Source organism: Cydia strobilella, chromosome 14 (genome assembly GCF_947568885.1).
Source record: "Cydia strobilella chromosome 14, ilCydStro3.1, whole genome shotgun sequence".
Lineage (NCBI taxonomy): Eukaryota > Metazoa > Arthropoda > Insecta > Lepidoptera > Tortricidae > Cydia > Cydia strobilella.
In genome coordinates, this window is record NC_086054.1 from 15,145,532 (window position 1) to 15,163,690 (window position 18,159).

The 18,159-nt window shown below is 37.9% G+C and overlaps 1 protein-coding gene across 1 annotated transcript in view; it reads right to left on the reverse strand.

Annotated features, from left to right (window-relative positions):
• LOC134747169 (hemicentin-2-like) overlaps positions 1-17,833 on the reverse strand; it is a 40,136-nt gene extending 22,303 nt beyond the window's left edge. Inside the window, exons 1-23 of the mRNA XM_063681749.1 lie at positions 17,553-17,833; positions 16,707-16,942; positions 15,388-15,510; positions 14,725-14,814; positions 13,226-13,354; positions 12,460-12,625; positions 11,832-12,016; positions 11,548-11,629; positions 11,031-11,185; positions 10,493-10,664; positions 9,770-10,018; positions 9,454-9,526; positions 8,470-8,666; positions 7,437-7,611; positions 6,278-6,372; positions 5,633-5,786; positions 4,951-5,075; positions 4,468-4,605; positions 3,963-4,100; positions 3,041-3,153; positions 2,470-2,706; positions 1,904-2,054; positions 462-1,138 (exon numbers count right to left, since the gene is read on the reverse strand). Of these exons, the coding sequence (XP_063537819.1) occupies positions 462-1,138; positions 1,904-2,054; positions 2,470-2,706; positions 3,041-3,153; positions 3,963-4,100; positions 4,468-4,605; positions 4,951-5,075; positions 5,633-5,786; positions 6,278-6,372; positions 7,437-7,611; positions 8,470-8,666; positions 9,454-9,526; positions 9,770-10,018; positions 10,493-10,664; positions 11,031-11,185; positions 11,548-11,629; positions 11,832-12,016; positions 12,460-12,625; positions 13,226-13,354; positions 14,725-14,814; positions 15,388-15,510; positions 16,707-16,942; positions 17,553-17,778 (4,086 nt within the window). The 5' untranslated portion in view covers positions 17,779-17,833. The remainder of the gene's footprint in view (positions 1-461; positions 1,139-1,903; positions 2,055-2,469; positions 2,707-3,040; positions 3,154-3,962; positions 4,101-4,467; positions 4,606-4,950; positions 5,076-5,632; positions 5,787-6,277; positions 6,373-7,436; positions 7,612-8,469; positions 8,667-9,453; positions 9,527-9,769; positions 10,019-10,492; positions 10,665-11,030; positions 11,186-11,547; positions 11,630-11,831; positions 12,017-12,459; positions 12,626-13,225; positions 13,355-14,724; positions 14,815-15,387; positions 15,511-16,706; positions 16,943-17,552) is intronic.
• Positions 17,834-18,159: the final 326 nt, after the last annotated feature.

Sequence of the window (18,159 nt, forward strand, 5' to 3'; positions counted from 1 at the left end):
TAGCGGTGCGCGGCAACTACTACTGCTATATAGGCACCAAAATTAGTGTGGGCCGCATGTACTTGTAGCGACGCGATGAAATCGCGGAGTGAGCCACGCCTGCTTGTGCTCAAATGTGGACCCAAAAACAGTTCAAATCAAATGTTGGATTGTAGACATGAATTAAAGAAGATTGGAGAACTTCTAGAGATAATAATCCTTTAAATTTCAGTGAATAAGGAAATCAACTATAGTGAAAGATTCTGCGCTAAATGTGCAATTTATATTAAGGCCTTTTATTGATCGGATTTAAATTGTATAAGCAAAAAATGTTAGCGAAGTTGCTTATCTGCTTTGTAGCAACAGTCCACATACCTTAATTATGAGTAGAGTAGACCGCATATTATGGCAAATAATAAGAGGGAGAGAATTACACACACGGAGTATTAACTGCTGGATATTCTATGACCGAAAATGCCTACCTTGGAGTCACAAGTGCCCCAGTGTGGCGCCACGTTTAGATGCGTGTACGTGGCACTTTGTAAGCCAGGAGCAACGTCCACAGGATTCACTAACATTCTCTTTCCAAAACAACACCCGTCGCCTCTGTGGAACTCCTTATTCAAAGTCGCTGAAGTCTCTGCATTCTGATTAGTACAATCGTATAGACTATCCAAATCCACAGGAGAACCATAGTTAAACCATAAAGTATCGTTATTAGTTACAGAATTAGCTAGCAATGGTTGCATGTTTAGTTTTGTATAAATAGGGTTGTTTGAGTCCTGGTCAAGGCAAACTTCGTAAACTGTTTGGAATGTTTCTCTTGTCTCAAAGCCTATGTTCAATATTTCAGCATTTCTTTTTGCACACGACCGCCCTGTTCTTTTAACGATTGGCTGCCACATCTCCCTGCATTTAAGGTCTGAGTAAGCGAAGTATCTACCAGATGCGTCATGCAAAAATTGTTGTTCCTTTTCACAAGTCACGATCATTTCTTTTAAATGCATCGTGTTGAAGTATGAGGGGCACACCAATTTGATCTTTTCGTCCTTAGGTATACGCATGTAGACGCCACTGGTTTTAAAGTTAGGCACTTTGTTATAGAGCGTTAACATTAAAGGATCGTTTTTACTAAAGTGTGTTACATCCAGCAGGCATTCTAAAATAAAAATAATAAAAGAATGTTACATTTAGGTAGTATAGTATTTGCAGAAATAGCGAAGCGTCTGGTTGGTGTAACTGGTGACCGAAGAGCTTCCTCGCACAACGTATCAGCATTGCGATACAATGAGGAAATGCCGCCAGCATCTTTGCTAAAATATGTCAAGGGCCTATTTTAGATTTAAGCTAGTTGTTAATTTAGTTTAGTAGTATCACTGTATATATCTTAGTAAATTAATACATAGCCAATAGTAGTGTAATGACTTAATAAAAATATCTAAACTGCGACGTTTACACTAGGCGGTTTCCCTATTCCTAGGCGCTTTTCGCTACATTCGGTTTTGTTTCCGTTATTGGCTACGCTCGTAGCGCGTAGCTCGCGCTGACACGGAATGTATTAAACGCCGGCTACGTACGTGCAACCCTCTGGTGTTGCAGGTGTCTATAGGCGGCGGCAATTGCTTACCATCAGGCGATCCGTCTGCTCGTTTGCCTCATAAATAAAAACCGGACAAGTGCGAGTCGGACTCGCCCACCGAGGGTTCCGTACTTTATAGTTTTGTTGTTATAGCGGCAACAGAAATACATTATCTGTGAAAATTTCAATTGTCTAGCTATCACGGTCCATGAGACAGACGCAGACAGACTGACAAAATCACAGACAGATAGACAGACGGACAGTGGAGTCTTACTGTCTTAGTAATAGGGTCCCGTCCCCTTTGGGTACGTAACCCTAAAAATACTTATATCATAGATATCTTACCGAATGATGAAATAACAAAGTCTTGCTTCACTGTTCCGTAGGAGTTGCTGACAACGCAAGTGTAGCGACCTTTGTCGTCGTCGTTGTACATTTCCAAGTAGTATGTGTACTCATTGAGGCTTATCTCTCTGTCATCATGGTACCATTTCACCTGGTAAGTAATTAACATGAGAAATTTAAACGAAGTCAATTCAGTTTAACCCAAGGGCCTGACACTTTGATAAAGATAGTCTTATTGCGATTCCTATGAGAGGAAAGAGAAAATAGTGCCAAGCTTTCTTTATGGCATCATAGCAAGGAGGCGATGGCGAAATACCGAAATTTATAAGAGGGAAAGAGAAAAAGGATTATGCTGCCATACAAAATAAAAAATAAAAAAATTAAAATATCTTTATTTAACAATAAACACAAATTCACAGAGGCACATTGCAGTGAACCCAGCACTAGGCATGACCTGTATCGCGGGGGTCCAGGTCATCACGGATAATTATGAACTTTAAATTTTCGACACAGTTACGTAACTAGTGCGGTAAAGAAGCGCGCCATATACTGTAAATCGAATTTACCTTAGGTTCAGGAACTCCAGTAGCAGTGCAGTCCATGGTGGCAAGTTCTCCGTACTTGAAGGCTATGTTTTTATCATCATCAGCATAATCAAAGCGTGGTTCGAAGCCAACCTCAACCCTGGTGGAGCCGCTTTGTGCTGGTCGGTCTACAGAGCTGACCCGGCATGTATATGTTCCTGAGTCTGATTCGGTCACATCGTGCAGTACTAGATCAGAAGAAGGCAGGCGTTCGCCGTTCTGAAATATTTATTTAATGCGTTGCTATTTTAATTGGATAGGAATTCAAGTGGTGAAGACTATACATCTCCAAGGATGATTTGATAATATTTTTTTCAATTTTTTATGGCAATTTCATCATTGATTGTTTTACGGCGAAGCCTGTAAACGTGTAAACTGATGGCGAATTGTAAACTACTTATGGATGATTTTTCATGTTTCTATAGAAGTAAAAAAAAAAAATTTTTACAGAACTACTGAGAAATGTTCCTGACTTTTTAATCCCAGCAAAAACAAAGATAATTCTAGAAAAATTCTGCATGTATGAAAATGGCAGAAAAAACGTGTAATTTACCTTAAACCATAATATCCTGTCAGTTTTCTTATGCGGAACACTACAAGGGATCATCGCCGATGCTCCTTTTTTCAGCTTGAATTCATTGGTCGGCAGTCCTGGGTCCGGAAAATCTGTAACAGTAATATCATAGTTTAGTAGGTACCCAGGCTTCTACCTGAGACTTCCTCCGCGTGGAATGTTGACGATGATTGATAAAAACTCGTTCAGCGGGTTGTTTTAAGCGTGAAGATGTGTAAGAGACAGACGGTGAACAGACAGACAGATAGTTACTTTCGCATTTCGCATCGCAGTAATATCAGTAGAGATTTAAAAACGTACTCGCTGGATCGGTTGTTTTATCAGATTGTAAAGATTAGAAAAAAATCGTGCTTCTAATACTTTCAAAAGTTGATTTCAGTTACCAGAAAACATAGGTTTTCTTCAGCTTATGACAAACTTTAGGCACAATTAATATCTGCGACTAATACAATCAATAAATCTTTGCTTTTGATATGATGATATTCATAGTTGCGCCTAATATTGTTAAGATAAGTAAACTTGGTTTTTAGATGCAACTTCTTTTTTTTCCATTCTTGTTCATGAGAATTACTAAAAACAAAAAATTACCTTTTTTTTTTTCTAATTTTGAAATTCCTTTTATTTACATACAAGATATATACAGTGGTACTACGTAAACGAAATTAATAACTAGCTTAAATCTAAAATAGGCCCTTGAGGCATTGTACCAAGGATGCTGGCGGCATTTCCCCGCTGTATCGCAATGCTGATACGTTGTGCGAGAAAGCCGCCAGCTCTTCGGTCACCAGTTACGTCAACCAGACGCTTCGCGATTTCTGCAAACAACTTATGCGCGCTGGGACCCCATGGACCTAGAGTTTCAACTCCATTATTATTTTTTATTTTCCTCAATTCAACTTACCATCAACAGCGACACCAAAATCTTCTTGTGTTTGTCCATAATCATTGGAAGCTTTACATCTGTAAAACCTGCTGGACGCTTTGTCAACATTCTTAATAATAAGACTCCCTTCTGCACTGATATCAAACCATTTGGAGCCTAGAAGCAAAGAAAGTGATTATACAATAAAAGTAACACAGCGGATACCAACTAAGTATTGGTACCAAATTCTGTACCGACTTTGACAGTGCAAAATAAAGTGTGGGGTGTGAGTGACACCCAAAGGTCGCATTTTCCTAGAAAGAGGTTCATGGTGACATTTTCACACTGCCATTTAAAGTCCGTGCAGAGTTACGTTGGTCTGATTATACGCAAATTTTGTAACATTTGTGTTACAAAATTTGCACTCAAGGCACTGGCACTATTAAGTATCTCAAAAGATGCCTGAGCAGACCGGATTCGAAACAGCAACTCAAATGAAAAGTACTTACATTTAGTTTTTTTTTTATATCGTGTAGCAAATTACCTGAAGCAATATGGTATGGTCCCATCTCCCACGTGATGTCCGGTTTTGGATTGCCGGTGGCATTGCATGGAATCAGGAGTTGCATGTCACCTACAACCCCTTGGAACTCTTTTGCCGTGTAGTAAATTTTAGGAGACGCTGTGGGCCGAAAGTTTATTTAGTATGCCAATCCAGCGATTTTATAAATATGTAAATGTATAATGTTACCTACGTAACATTTGTTAGGGGTGTTTAGCTTAAAGGCATATCAGTCCAGTTATTTGTGTAGTGTTTTTGGTTTTAGAAAGCTTGCGTCACTAGTGGCGGATAAGTGCCTAGAAAGTCTGACTTTCTATTAATCTACAGAGTAAAATCGTGAAAAAGCAGAGCATCAATTTTACTAATAACAACACTCTTAACTGACCATTAATAGGTCCTATGCCTTCAATAAGGGTTATGAATTGGCTGTTCACAGTGGTGTATAATATTTGAGTATAAGCATACCTAAAACTTCAACTTCGTACGTAATATTCTTTGAACTTCTGGAGTTTATTGCCACGCAAGTGTATTCACCACCCTGTCTCAATAGTATCCTGTCAAACTGTAACCTTCCTGTAGCGTCGCTTGGCCTAAACAAATAAAAGCGTTCCTTTTTAAGTCCATTAAGTTTTAGGTTCAAGTTCTATTTCTTTGACACGCTCACTGGCTAAAACCATTTGAGGGATTTCAGCAGATTAAATAGTGGTGTAACTAATAGTTTTTTTTATTAACTTGTTAAACCTTAAAGGGCCACAAATCTTGAACAACCACATCATATTTGCGGTGTTTGCTGAAGAGACCCTAGGGTCCACATTATACGAGACCCATAATGTTTTCCAGGGCCTAAACTAAGCCTCCTCGAGATGACAAGTGATCCTAGCGTTGCCTCCTAGATCATAATCCTATATTCCCAGGTCAAAAAATATGCATCGCCATTTAGCGTGGGAATGTAACCAGCCTTATGGGCACCCTTCCACTGGAGACAGCTCTGGGGGACAACATAGGTAGGTATAAGTTTTATTTTATGGGTTTTAAATTTATCAAGTTGAATTTATCATATTGAGTTTTGTTTTTTGGTATAATTTGGAGACATTTTAGATTCGTTAACATAACTTGTTATAAACTCAGTTGTTTCTTTAAAACTCACTCTAATAGGCTGGGCCTGACTTTAGCGTCACTGCTGCGGTAAATCCATGTTATGCTGGGCTTGGGAGACCCGTCCGCTCTGCACGGCAATGTTACCGGTGAACCTTCCATCTGCTGTAGGAAACTATTCTTGGGAGACTCTATATCGACTGGAACTAAAAAAAAAGGATGTCAAAAATAAAATTCATTTACTTAGTTTATTATCCCTAAATTGCTCTTGTGGCTGCAGAAATTATGCAAAAGTTTACACTTGGTTGTCTCATTTACTGGGAAGACTTGCTACATACATCAATTTCATTATAGCGCCTTATAGAGACCACCAAGAGGTGACCAGAGAGCTGACCAATATTTCGCTTAGCGGATCAGCATTGATATTCAGCGGGGCAATGCAACCAGCGACCATGCCCTGGGAAACCGTAAATGAGGCTTTGTGCTACCACAGGGTTTCTCCTTACCTGGCCCATATCATCAGGGTCTATTTAAGTGAGCGATTTGTGACCTGGCCTGGTCAGCGAAATTGGGGACAGAAGAGGATGGAATGCGGTGTCCCTCAGGGATCGGTTTTGGGCCCGCTACTTTGGAATGTCGGCTAGGACTGGGTCCTGCGGGGGCAAACCTTTTTTGTATTTCGTTATACCATACTCACCATAAACATGTAGCTTATATTTGATACTGTCCACTCCACGTGTGTTGCTCGCTTCGCATTCGTAATCGCCCTCATCTGACGAAGCAGCTAAAAACCTGGAAAACAATGGGAAATATTTTAAACAAACCATACTTTGTGAAGCGAATCCAAGTTTCTGAATATAAACACTACTGAAACGTTCAAGTTGATGAACAAGTCCAAGTGCGGGTAGTTCAAGAACTCACGCACAGCTAAAAGATGTATATGTCAACTTTAGCGTCTTTCTTATAGATCACGTCACGGGGCGGGGACAATACCGTCCTCGATAAGTCGGAGGCAATTTTCAAGTTAATGAATATGCGATTAAGGTCAATGTGGGGAAGAATGTCTACCAGCTCTTTATCCGCTTTTAACTCTTACGTTTGTATTTTTACTCCACATATAGAAGATCGGTGCCGGACCTGACCATTTTTTTTAATACTACGTCGGTGGCAAACAAGCATACGGCCCGCCTGATGTTAAGCAGTCTCCGTAGCCTATGTACGCCTGCAACTCCAGAGGAGTTACATGCGCGTTGCCGACCCTAACACTCCTCTCCCTCGAGCTCTGGCAACCTTACTCACCGGCAGGAACACAACACTATTAGTAGGGTCTAGTGTTATTTGGCTGCGGTTTTCTGTGAGGTGGAGGTACCTCCCCAGTTGGGCTCTGCTCTAGATCTGGAATGACATCCGCTGTCCTGTGCCCTACCACACAAAGCAAGATGTCATTCACAGTGCCCATACCTCTATTTTGGACGTAGTTTAAGGACATACCCGGGTAACCGGGACCATGCCATAGGAATGAAAAGCTCTTCCTTTCTGACTGTATCTGAGCGAAGTACGTATACCCTGCGCGTTGGAGGGTCTGCCATCTTGTGGCCTGAATTGGAAACCTACCTAAACTATACTTTGGCGATCCGAGCCAAAGCAAAAGTGCTGCCCTCTACAGTTCACGTACGTTCCCTATATGAGTACGAGGGTTCTTGCCCTATTACGGTCTGACCAGCATACAATTTTATATGCCGGTCTTTTCCGCATTCAATTTATTAAGTTTTTAGTGCATTGTAATGCGTACGAAACGTGGAAATTTTAATCAGAGGTTACATCGTGTATCAGAGATTATAGAAATATAGACTCACCTAAGAGTCCCATCCGCGAATATACTATATCTTGCAGTGCTAGGTATAGGCACTCCATTGAGCTTCCACGTTATGCTCGGGACTGGTTCTCCGACGGCAGGGCACGTTAACGTAACGGGCTCCCCTAGGTCCGTGGTTATAATAGACTGATGTGGTTTTGATATTGACGGCTTATCTATAACAAAATTATGTTGGTAAAGATAGATTGAGTGAGTGAAACCGTGAAGTTAGTTTTAATGATGGTCAAAGGTTTCATTTTTATAAATTCTGTCTATCCTAAAATCTTTCCTTTGTAAAAGTGGTTAATTGATTTGAACCATAACCATTCGATCCAACAGATGCTAGGTCTTGCTGGAAGCAAACCGTTTTCACATGATGTTTTATTCCGCCAAACAGCAGCACATTAATATCAAATTATATTTCGAAAATGCCTAGTTCATTTCCAAGTAACTTGGTTTGAATATCGCACGCCTTACGGCTAAATATGCTGCATAGCTTCTTAACTTAGTACTTTAATTGACCGACGCGCTAGCGAAGGTCTTCGTCTTGGCTCGGGCAATCTGCTTTCGTATGCACCGGATGTACTCGTCTACATGTCGCAATTCTCAACCGATTCTCGTAAAATTTTGTGACCAGATTCTATGATTAAATGGTTTTTTTCTGTCGCTCCGGTTTTTGGATATTCTTCAAAATGGAGGAGTCGTGATAGCTCGCGCCTGAACAAATAGTCGTATCGATATCATAAGTTTTTTTTTTTGAGACATGTATACAGAGTGATTGGCAAAAAATGCAAAAGTTTTGTAACGCTGGTTTAGGCGGTATTTAGATATTTAGTGTTTACTCATGAATAAGTAACTTGCTCTAAAAAAATGATTTTTGTCAATTTAGTCTTTCTAAATTATTGTAAACGCGGAGCCATACAATTATTCAGTTTTAAGCTATGCTGGCGAGGTCTTCAGCTCACGGAGACACTAATGAAAGGCATGAAGTTAAAGTTATCTATCACAGTCATAATATAAAAAGCATGACTTACATTCCACAATCAAATCAATCTCATGGGAGTCCCAATCCATCACATTTTTCACCATGCATCTGTACGAGCCCGCATGGGTAGCGTCGACGTTATTCAAATGTATGATATCCGAAGTATCTTTCATGGGGAGGTAATCACTAGCAGCAGCACTTTTGTAGTACCAATGCATCCTTGGTTTTGGCTTTCCTTTAGTTACTCTAAACAAGTAATAAGTTTTTTATATCTGAATTAGATATCATATATTAAAGAAAAAGTGACGAAGCCCTCCAGTGGTGAAGGCCGGATTCGAACCGGCGTCTTTAGCAATCCAGCCTTCACCACTGGAGGACTTCGTCACTTTTTCTTGAATATATGACATCTATAGTTATAATTAATATAGTAGTGTGACTACTTAAAACACAAATCAAAAATATTGAATAAAATAATTTGATTATTTGTTCCCAAAGTTGTGATGTTTATGTTTTTTGTCAAAACTTCAATTGATGTAGAATTTTTGAATTAAATTGATGATACATGTTTTTAATGCTGATTGTACTGATGTTCATTCAATTGCGTTATTTATCACAAAGTTACTATGGCCACCTCCTGTCTCCATCATCAGACAAGTTCGTTTGTACCATAATAATAAATTGTCACCCAACTTATATAAGTATGTTAAGTTTCAGGTCAAAAGAATAATGGGAAGCTTATAAGATTTGATTACAGACATACAGACACCTGCCTAGGTGAAACTACAAAAAAGCTTATAAATAAATGCTAATCATTACACTTTACTCAGGAAATAAGTGATTTATTTGACATTAGTTAAATGTACCTGAGTGAACTTGAATTTTAAAAGTGGTCACTCAAGAACGTTTCCCAATGTAATTATCAAATTTGGTTATTGAAAACACTTAGGCCCACTTGCACCATCCCACTAACCCGGGGTAACTCCAGGTTTAACCGGTTAACTTCGGGTTAGTGAATGGTGCAAGTGGCCCTTACTGGCATCTAATGTCAACCGCGGAACCCTTCAAAGCCGTCATTTTAGTTACTTCCTTGCTTATTTCTGGCGCTTCTGAAAATGAGAAAAAACCTTTAATCTGTCTCTCGCATAAAAAATATTTCTTTATAGAAACTTTATTACCTATAAGAAATACGACAATGTACAAATGACGAAATAATAAAAGGTATCCTCTACCAGTCAAAATAATTATGTTCCAATTCGGTTCAAAAATGACCGAGTTCTGAGGTAACAAAGATACAAAAAAATAAGGTTGATTACCTCTTCCTTTTTTTAAGTTAGATAAAAACTACTAACCAACACCACTAATCTGCACTCTGAACGGATAAATCTTCCTTTTCCTGGCATTTCTCGCCTCGCATATGTAGTTGTCGGCCAATTTAGGTTCCATAGACCGGATAGTGAGGACGGATCCATCTTCTGACAGTTCCAGGTTTCCATCTGGTTTTAGTGGATTGCGATCTTTGTACCAGGACGCGGTTGCTGGTGGATAGGCTTCTACTTTGCAGGGTATTTTCACTGACTTCTGGTATTCGATGGTAATATCTAAAAGTAGTGTAGATTTCGTCACCGCTAATTGCACATAATAAGTGAATGTGTCGTGTCCACTGGCCAGATCATAGAATTTGATCATTTTATGGAATGCTATTTTAGAATTGACGCCTTCATGATATGGTAAGGTTAGGTTTAGTTTTTTCATGATGTGACCAAACAGATCATTTCATGAAATGATTGCCACGTCCTTAAATGATCAATTCTAAGATCTGTCCACGACAATTATACAAGTAAACAGCCATGGACATTACAGAACACGTTTTTGAGTAAATGATCTATTTTCTTCTCTAACTAACCAAACACCGCGTTAATCGATAGTTACTTTAGGTACTTCACAAGATATTTTACTCCTTTTACAGTAATTTTGGGAATATGAGGTCTGACATGGAATTAACTGCTAGAAGAATAGAAGAAAAGTTATTCAAATATTTCATATCGATATCCAATAAATACAAAACAATTTACCCTTAGGAAAAGCAAGGACTTTAAAGTAGCTCTTCATTTTAGTTTGAACAGTGGTTCTGCCTTCGCTACTGCCGACACTGTTGACAGCTTTGCAGGTGTAAGTGCTGTTTTTTATCACATTACTTATGTCCAACACGCTGATGTAGTCGTACGGCAGTTCTATAGTGGACTCCTATAATTTACAAAGTTCAATGATCAAGCTTTATAAATATCAGTACTGATATCCAGTAGAAATAATATCAAATTTCTAAACACCATCGGCGCAAATGGCGCATTGCCTTTACCCTGGGCCTTTAACTCTTATTCAGATTTGAAGGATGGGTGATATCCCATCTTACTTTTCCTTGTCAAAAAACGTACCCGATATTTAGTTCGAGAACGGCGGCGGCAAACTTCTCCGGGTATAAATAACCTCAAGATTAATGTAGGAATGCTAAAGTGCCAAATCCGTATTCCAAAATCTGACTTAAATTTGTGTGGCAAAAATCAATACATTCACTTTAATATTGTACATTTTATGCAAGTCTAGTAAACTTACGAAATGAGATAAGACGACAGATTTGTCATCAGACTCCCAAATTACGTCTGGCTTGGGATAACCACAGACTTTGCACTTCAACTGCAGCGGCTTGTCGAAAGCAGCATTAATGATATCCTTGCACTCTACCTGGGGAGCTTTTGTTTCCACTTTAGCTGTAAGTTTTACAAACAATTTGTAAATATTGGTTTTTAATAATTAATGACCACGACCACTTTGTCAAGAGCGAAACAACCGAGAACAAAGGACTCAGAATAGCGTATGAAGACACTCTTGAGAAATCACAAAAAAATTTGACTTAGAAAACTTATATCCTAAAACCAAGAAGTAAGTAATAATGACGAAGATTCTGTAAATAATAAGAAAAAAGAGATTCCTACAGATTTAGTAATAAATAATGAAACCCGAGGTGAAATAGTTTACTTATAAATGTGACATGGCTATTTCAATAATCAAGAACGGATCCTTTACATAAGCATCCCTCTCGTGAAATGGTTCTCGGTTACATTTTCCTTACCTGGCTTAATTTCTTGCGGTTTGACCGGTGTTAAACTGATTCTCGTTATAAGAGCTTTACTGTTGAAATCATATCCGTTTATCTGAAAATCGGTACGTCTCAATTAATTAGATTCAGAAAATTTAATAAACATTTAAAGCAAAACAGCGGAGATAAAATATATTTCGTCACTTCATTCGCTATTCGACTGACGCCCGTCATGATACCCCATTCCTTATTTCTGCGGGGTAGTGTCCACAGTCCACACTTCGGTCTATAATAAATAGGTTGGAATATAAATTTACCGCAACTTTAAACATATGATCTGGTGGCATAATCTGCTCAGTGGTGTAGAACTGTTCGGTTTTATCAACAAGCTTCAATGGTATTGTCGAGATCACATTGTCGTTCATGTCCAGTATCTGAACGCTGTGTAGTGTAACGTTTCCATCTTCAGTAGATAATTTTATGGAGAGGTGAGATTTTACTCCTGGAAAAACACATAATTTTGTTTTTTTTATTCTCTTTAATTTTACTTCTTCGCCTCACTCTCAGATCTTTATTTTTTCTTAATGAGAAGCTTACATAATGCACATGCAATTAGGCTACTTCAAGTTTGAACCAGAAGAAGACCAGCGCGGCGATGGCATCTCCGTAGAAGCCTCCTTAGAACTCAGCATCATGATGCTGAGTTGGCATTGTTTCGTGATGACAACAAAGTAAAAATTCATGGTGGTTGTTAACCATGAATTTTTACTTTGTTCTGGTTTTTTTTATATGTGTAGGTACCTCATGACAAAATCTCTTTATCTGAACTTATATAGTCTTTGCCCGCAAAAGACGTCACTACAACCCAATTGACACGCGCAACTACAACCCAATATCAACCTACGTGCTTCGCGTGATAGGCGTGACGTTGAAAGGGTAAAATACCTGGCACAGGTCTCGTTACGGTATCCTTAATGTCTGAAGGGCTAACGGTGGAGAATCCGTGCTGGAAGTGAACTGTTGTGGATCCTGACACGACTACATGGGTCTCATCCTCACTGCCCACTTCCACTGTGTACACATCGGGTGTCACATCAACAACTTTCACCACCTGTAAAGAAATTCATTGCTAACCTTAAATCAAGTTTTTCTTTTAATCCATGAACTTATTCCATTTTTAGGGTCACTAACTTTTCATCGAATTTAAACTGGCGTAAGGCATACTAACATTAAACTATTTTTACGGTATAAATCACATATTTTTAGTAGGTACGCAGTGCTTGAAAATCACTCCAGAGAAGTCCAGGCCAAATCGAACGTTCACTGACAGCAAAATGATATCAAGTCTAGATATCTTTCTGATGTCAGTGTAGATACGTTCGAATTGGCCTGCTAGACTCTCTGACTGAAAATATGTGAGTTAACCTTCTCGGCGCCGTGTCAAACACAAAAGCTGTCACTCGGACGCCACGCCACCGAAGTTTCAAAACTGAAATTGAACTTTATGCGAATGCACGTAGATCTATGTTGCTCTGTGGTCTGTGACGGATTAATCGGTCTTTGGCGTTGAACCTACGCTACCGATATATCCGTCAAATTAGGTACTAACTTTTTACCTTTAAAAGATGTAGCTGGATGCCAATGGCAGAATTCAAAAGCATAATCAAAACATTAAAACAAAGGGAAAATAAAATTGTAGAAAGGAACGTACGGCGATTTCTTTCAGTCTGGTGATATCTGTAGTAGGCCACTTAGTGCCCCCGGAATCGGTGACGCTGACCGCGGGATTCGTTCCCGATACGGCAATCACTAACTCTTTTGTGTCCGCGTCCACGGGAATCTGAAAAATATATTTTTACTTAGGTAGTTCCATGGCATTCACCTTAGCTGTCGCCTTACTACCCAAGTAGCAAACTGACGTCAGCGACGTCATAATGACGTAATAATGACGGCACTGACGTCATTATGACGTATAATGCTACCTGGGTAGTAGGTTAAATTAAAACGCTTATTTAACCTAAGGCAAGTCGTCTTATTTAATATCATGTGATATTTTACCAGAAGCTCTTGAATGACATTTTTGTCATGAAAGAAAAGACACAGGGCTAGTCCTAACATAATAATACCTAGTTTCCCCTCTAAAATACGTAGAAGATAAGATGTATTCGAGCATCGCGTCAGGTAAGTTGGGTAATTTTGTAAACAGAGATATAAAGGAATTACCGATCGTAATTTCTTTATATCTCTGTTTTAGGAATTAGCCGACGTTTAGCCGATCATCATCAAATTTACTGAAATACAACTTACATCTTAACATGCGGTGGGAAAAGGCTGTGTGACAGCTCTGGGTTAAAATAAAACATATGTATGTTACCTGTTATATTTACATATGCTATCAACGTGAATAACGAACGAATGTTCTTAATTTGATAGTAAACTTGTGCTATCTTTAGTTTATTATAAAAACATAATTCTTGGAAATGTTGTTCCTTCTTGTTTACATTATATACGAGATAACAAATCGGGGTTTTTGACATATTATAATCAAAATAAGTATTATTAATTATCTTTCACATACCACGGTAAAATTTTCATTTGACAAATAACAATGGAGTCTCTCAAATTAAAAACAATTACGAATATTACGAGTACAAGTGCAAAAAGTAGGAAATTTGCAACGAGTGGCAATAAATTAAAACACGGCCTAAGGGAGTGTTTTAAATCGACAAGAGTTTTCGTTCCACATTGTTTTAAGGCTTATCGTAAGTTAAAGAAATTAACAGTAAAATATCTTTAACCGAATACAGTCACCGAAAATAAACCTAGGTATCTGCAGACTGAATCTAGCTGTTAGCGACGTGCTCAAAATGGGTTTTATTTCTTTGTATTTAATTTTGTTTTATTATGGTGGTACTATAATAATTTGTACAACTTTAGTCTTAAGCTGAAATTTGAAGGTAGATGTACCTACGTGTGACGCAGCGACAAAGCTCCAACGGTTTTTGTCTTTGACCACGAGTCAGTCGGCTTGTCAATCCGCGCGCGACACACGTATATACTGCTCTCATATTAAAATCACGTGGTGTTGTAACTTTTAGATAATTAAACTGTTTTTCGTGTCCCGTATTGTGAGCTTTTATTGTGGAACACCTTCACCATCAACACTAGCTAAAATTGACCTGTTTAGTAAAAAATCGGTAAAATACTTACGTCAAAGGTATTTCCATAGCCTGGAGGAAAATCTTTGCTTTTCAGAACATGATTTCGGCTCTCTATAGTTTTTTGCACATACTTCAAAATCTGGAATAAAAAAATACCTACTTAAATATTAGCGAATATGTTGTTACTGAAAATAATCTAGAATTAGTAAGTAGTTAATTGAATACACCTATATAGTATTAATTTATACCTAGAAATTAATTAAACAGGCATTGGGTTAACTGTGGTAATATAACGGGCTAATTTCGGAAATCACAATAATTTACTAAACCAGAAACATTATACACCTACATATTTTGGCAACAACTAAGCTTACCAGTACAGTTGATGACTCAAGCTAAAAGTAGATTATGTTTTGCTTTCTATTGAAAACGAAGTGTCGGACGCCTCGGTTCCGACCCGGACCGTTCTAACGTGGGTCGACCTTTTAACTCTTCCTACTTATTTATACGTATTGCTCACCTCTCCAATTTCACTTTTTACGTATTGCTTACCTCTCCAATTTCACTTTTTACGTATTGCTTACCTCTCCAATTTCACTTTTTACGTATTGCTTACCTCTCCGATTTCACTTTTTACGTATTGCTTACCTCTGCAATTTCACTTTTTACGTATTGCTTACCTCGCTGATTTTACTTGTTACGTATTGCTTACCTCTCCAATTTCACTTTTTTCTAAGTGAAACACTTGTCCATTGGTAGCGCTGGCGAGCTGCTTATAAACCAAGTATTGAGGTGCCTTCTTATTTGAACAGTAGCCGGTGAGTACGAACACAATCTGTCAAAAGCGAATTATAAATATAAAATTCATAAATAAAATATAGGTACCTATATTTGGAAGCTCTATCATGATTTTTGATTTATTTTAATTTTAGTAGACTGCTCGTTTGCTGACTATCACATAAAAAAAATTGAAACGGACTAAGATACCTACGATTGTACGACACGATATAATAATACGTTTGATATAATTTTAATGTGTAAATAAATAATAATATCCTCCTGAAAGCTTTATTTCTGATTGTGAGTTTTAATGGTCATAACTGCGACTGATCTACATCAAATCCTGTGCCTTGGTAACTCCGGGTTTAACCGGTTAACCCCTAGTTAGCGGCTAACCCTGGATGGCGCAAGAAGCCCTTAATGTGCTAATATCGTTTACTTTCGGAAAACAAATATATTCATTAGAACAGACACCTTTGTATGATCCATGCAATTTTCAAAGAACATTGTATTCTTAATCTTACAGTCAACAGAGAGCGCTTTCATCAGTACCGATAAGAGTTCATTCTCAATTTTTTGTCTTAATTAGGGTTACAGTAGAGTAAGTAGAGCATAAAGGAATACCGTCTACAACCTCTTTTGTCGCTTTTAAATCTTGCGCAACCTAATTTATAAGGTTGGCAGAGCAGGAGTGAAACTCTTCCTTATTGTGTCAAATAAGAGGTCAATGCCCTATGACGGTCTTCCCAGCAATAAATTGTATAAGCCGGTCTCCCCCACATTCAAACATCAAACATTTATTCAGCAAATACCTAGGCCACAGGGACACTTTAACATGTCAATTTTTGATTGAAAATTGGCATGTCAATTTTTACAAGCAATAAAATTAACCCAAAATTACAAAAAAACAATTACACATGGAATCAATAAAAAAATTAGATACTTTGTCAGAGATGTATCCAGTCTAAATGTCAAATTACACAAAAATATACAAACAACAGACAAGTACTAAAATTGTTTAGAGATGTAAAAGTCTCAGGTGTCAGAAATAAAATGTATATAATAATAAAAAAGATCATCAAATTATCCTTAGAGATGTAAAAGGTCTCCAAGACTTGAATTGTTATATAATTAATAAAAAGACAAGATATTAAATCAGACATTGATCTTACTTGGTTTTAAAGCGGACTCTAGACTCCTTTATGGAGCCTTGGCTTGAAACACCAGTTAGAAGAAACAATGAGTTGTTACCTGACATTCCATTTTCTGGCTAAGGACTTCAACTTCATCATAATCGTCATAATCTTTGGCTGAAGCGTCAGTAAACACATATATGTAAGACCGTTTTCGGCTGTTCTGAAGGCCCTTTTTGATTCCAGACATGGCCATCTCAGGACAATCATCACCTCCATCCACACTTATATCACTTAAAGCGTTTTTAAAAACATTTCTGTCTTTAGTTTTGGCGCGCAGTTTGTTCAAACTAGCTGTAATAAACTTAAACTATAGCTATATATCTAGTTTTTGGTACGATTAAAACATATTTAAAGATGATTATTATTAATAAATTAATGTATTAAATAGAACCGGCCAAGAGCATATCGGGCCATGCTCAGTGTAGGGTTCCGCAGTTACCCTTCCGTTACATTAGGGGGGACACAATTTTTTTTTCTTTCGGAGCGATTATTTCCGAAAATATTCACTTTATCAAAAAATCTTTGTTAAAGACCCCTATTCGTTTTGAAACACCTATCCAAGTCTACCAGGCTGTGAAAGAGAAGGCAGAGGACCGCAAAACATGGTATTTTTTATATCCATGCCAAATTGCAGCTTTATAGCACTAACGATCACGGAGCAAAGCCTCGGACAGATAAACAGACAGACAGACGGTCATGGCGAAACTATAAGGGTTCCTAGTTGACTACGGGACCCTAAAAAGGGCATAGAAGTCTAGGAACACTTTATTTCTCCTAAAAAGAATTCGTGATTCTGAGAATAATTATCTAACATAATGAATTTTATGGTTAAAAAAGTATAAAAAATATATACCTATTAAAGTTTACGAAATATCAAATTTACATGTAGCATACAACTTACCGGGATCGTTAAAAGTCACCAGCACAAAATCTTCAACTTGCGAAGAATTCGAACGCATCACGGTATCAAATATTGCATTTGCACATATTTTCACTTGTGCTATATCATCACCCATTGAGCCAGTATCATCAATAACAAAAGTTAAGCTACTTTTCACACCATCAACAGTTCCATCTATTCCTAAAAGTAACAGGCCAAATATTATTAAACTTAGTTTCACTTCCATTTTGAATTAAATTCCATGCTACGTTCACTATTTAACAGTCCCGATTTGTGATTGACACTATTTTTGAGCCTGCTTTTAAAGAAGACGATATATCAGATAGCACTAGCAGTACGGTTGTTCATTTGAATAACGACATAACTACAAGAAATGTGTATAGAAATTACGACTCTGTTACAAGACCATTACAGCCATATTAGTTTATAATATGTTTAGCTTATTTCAGTTTTCTTTAGACGGCACTGACCTGAGATACCAAGGGGACAACTCTGATATCGTATTCGTAAAAATTTATTGCTAACGACTTCTCACCTACCAGACTGATAATAAGTAGGAAAGTGACAGCTAGATAATTTATTAAACGTTGTGTTCAATATGTTGAAT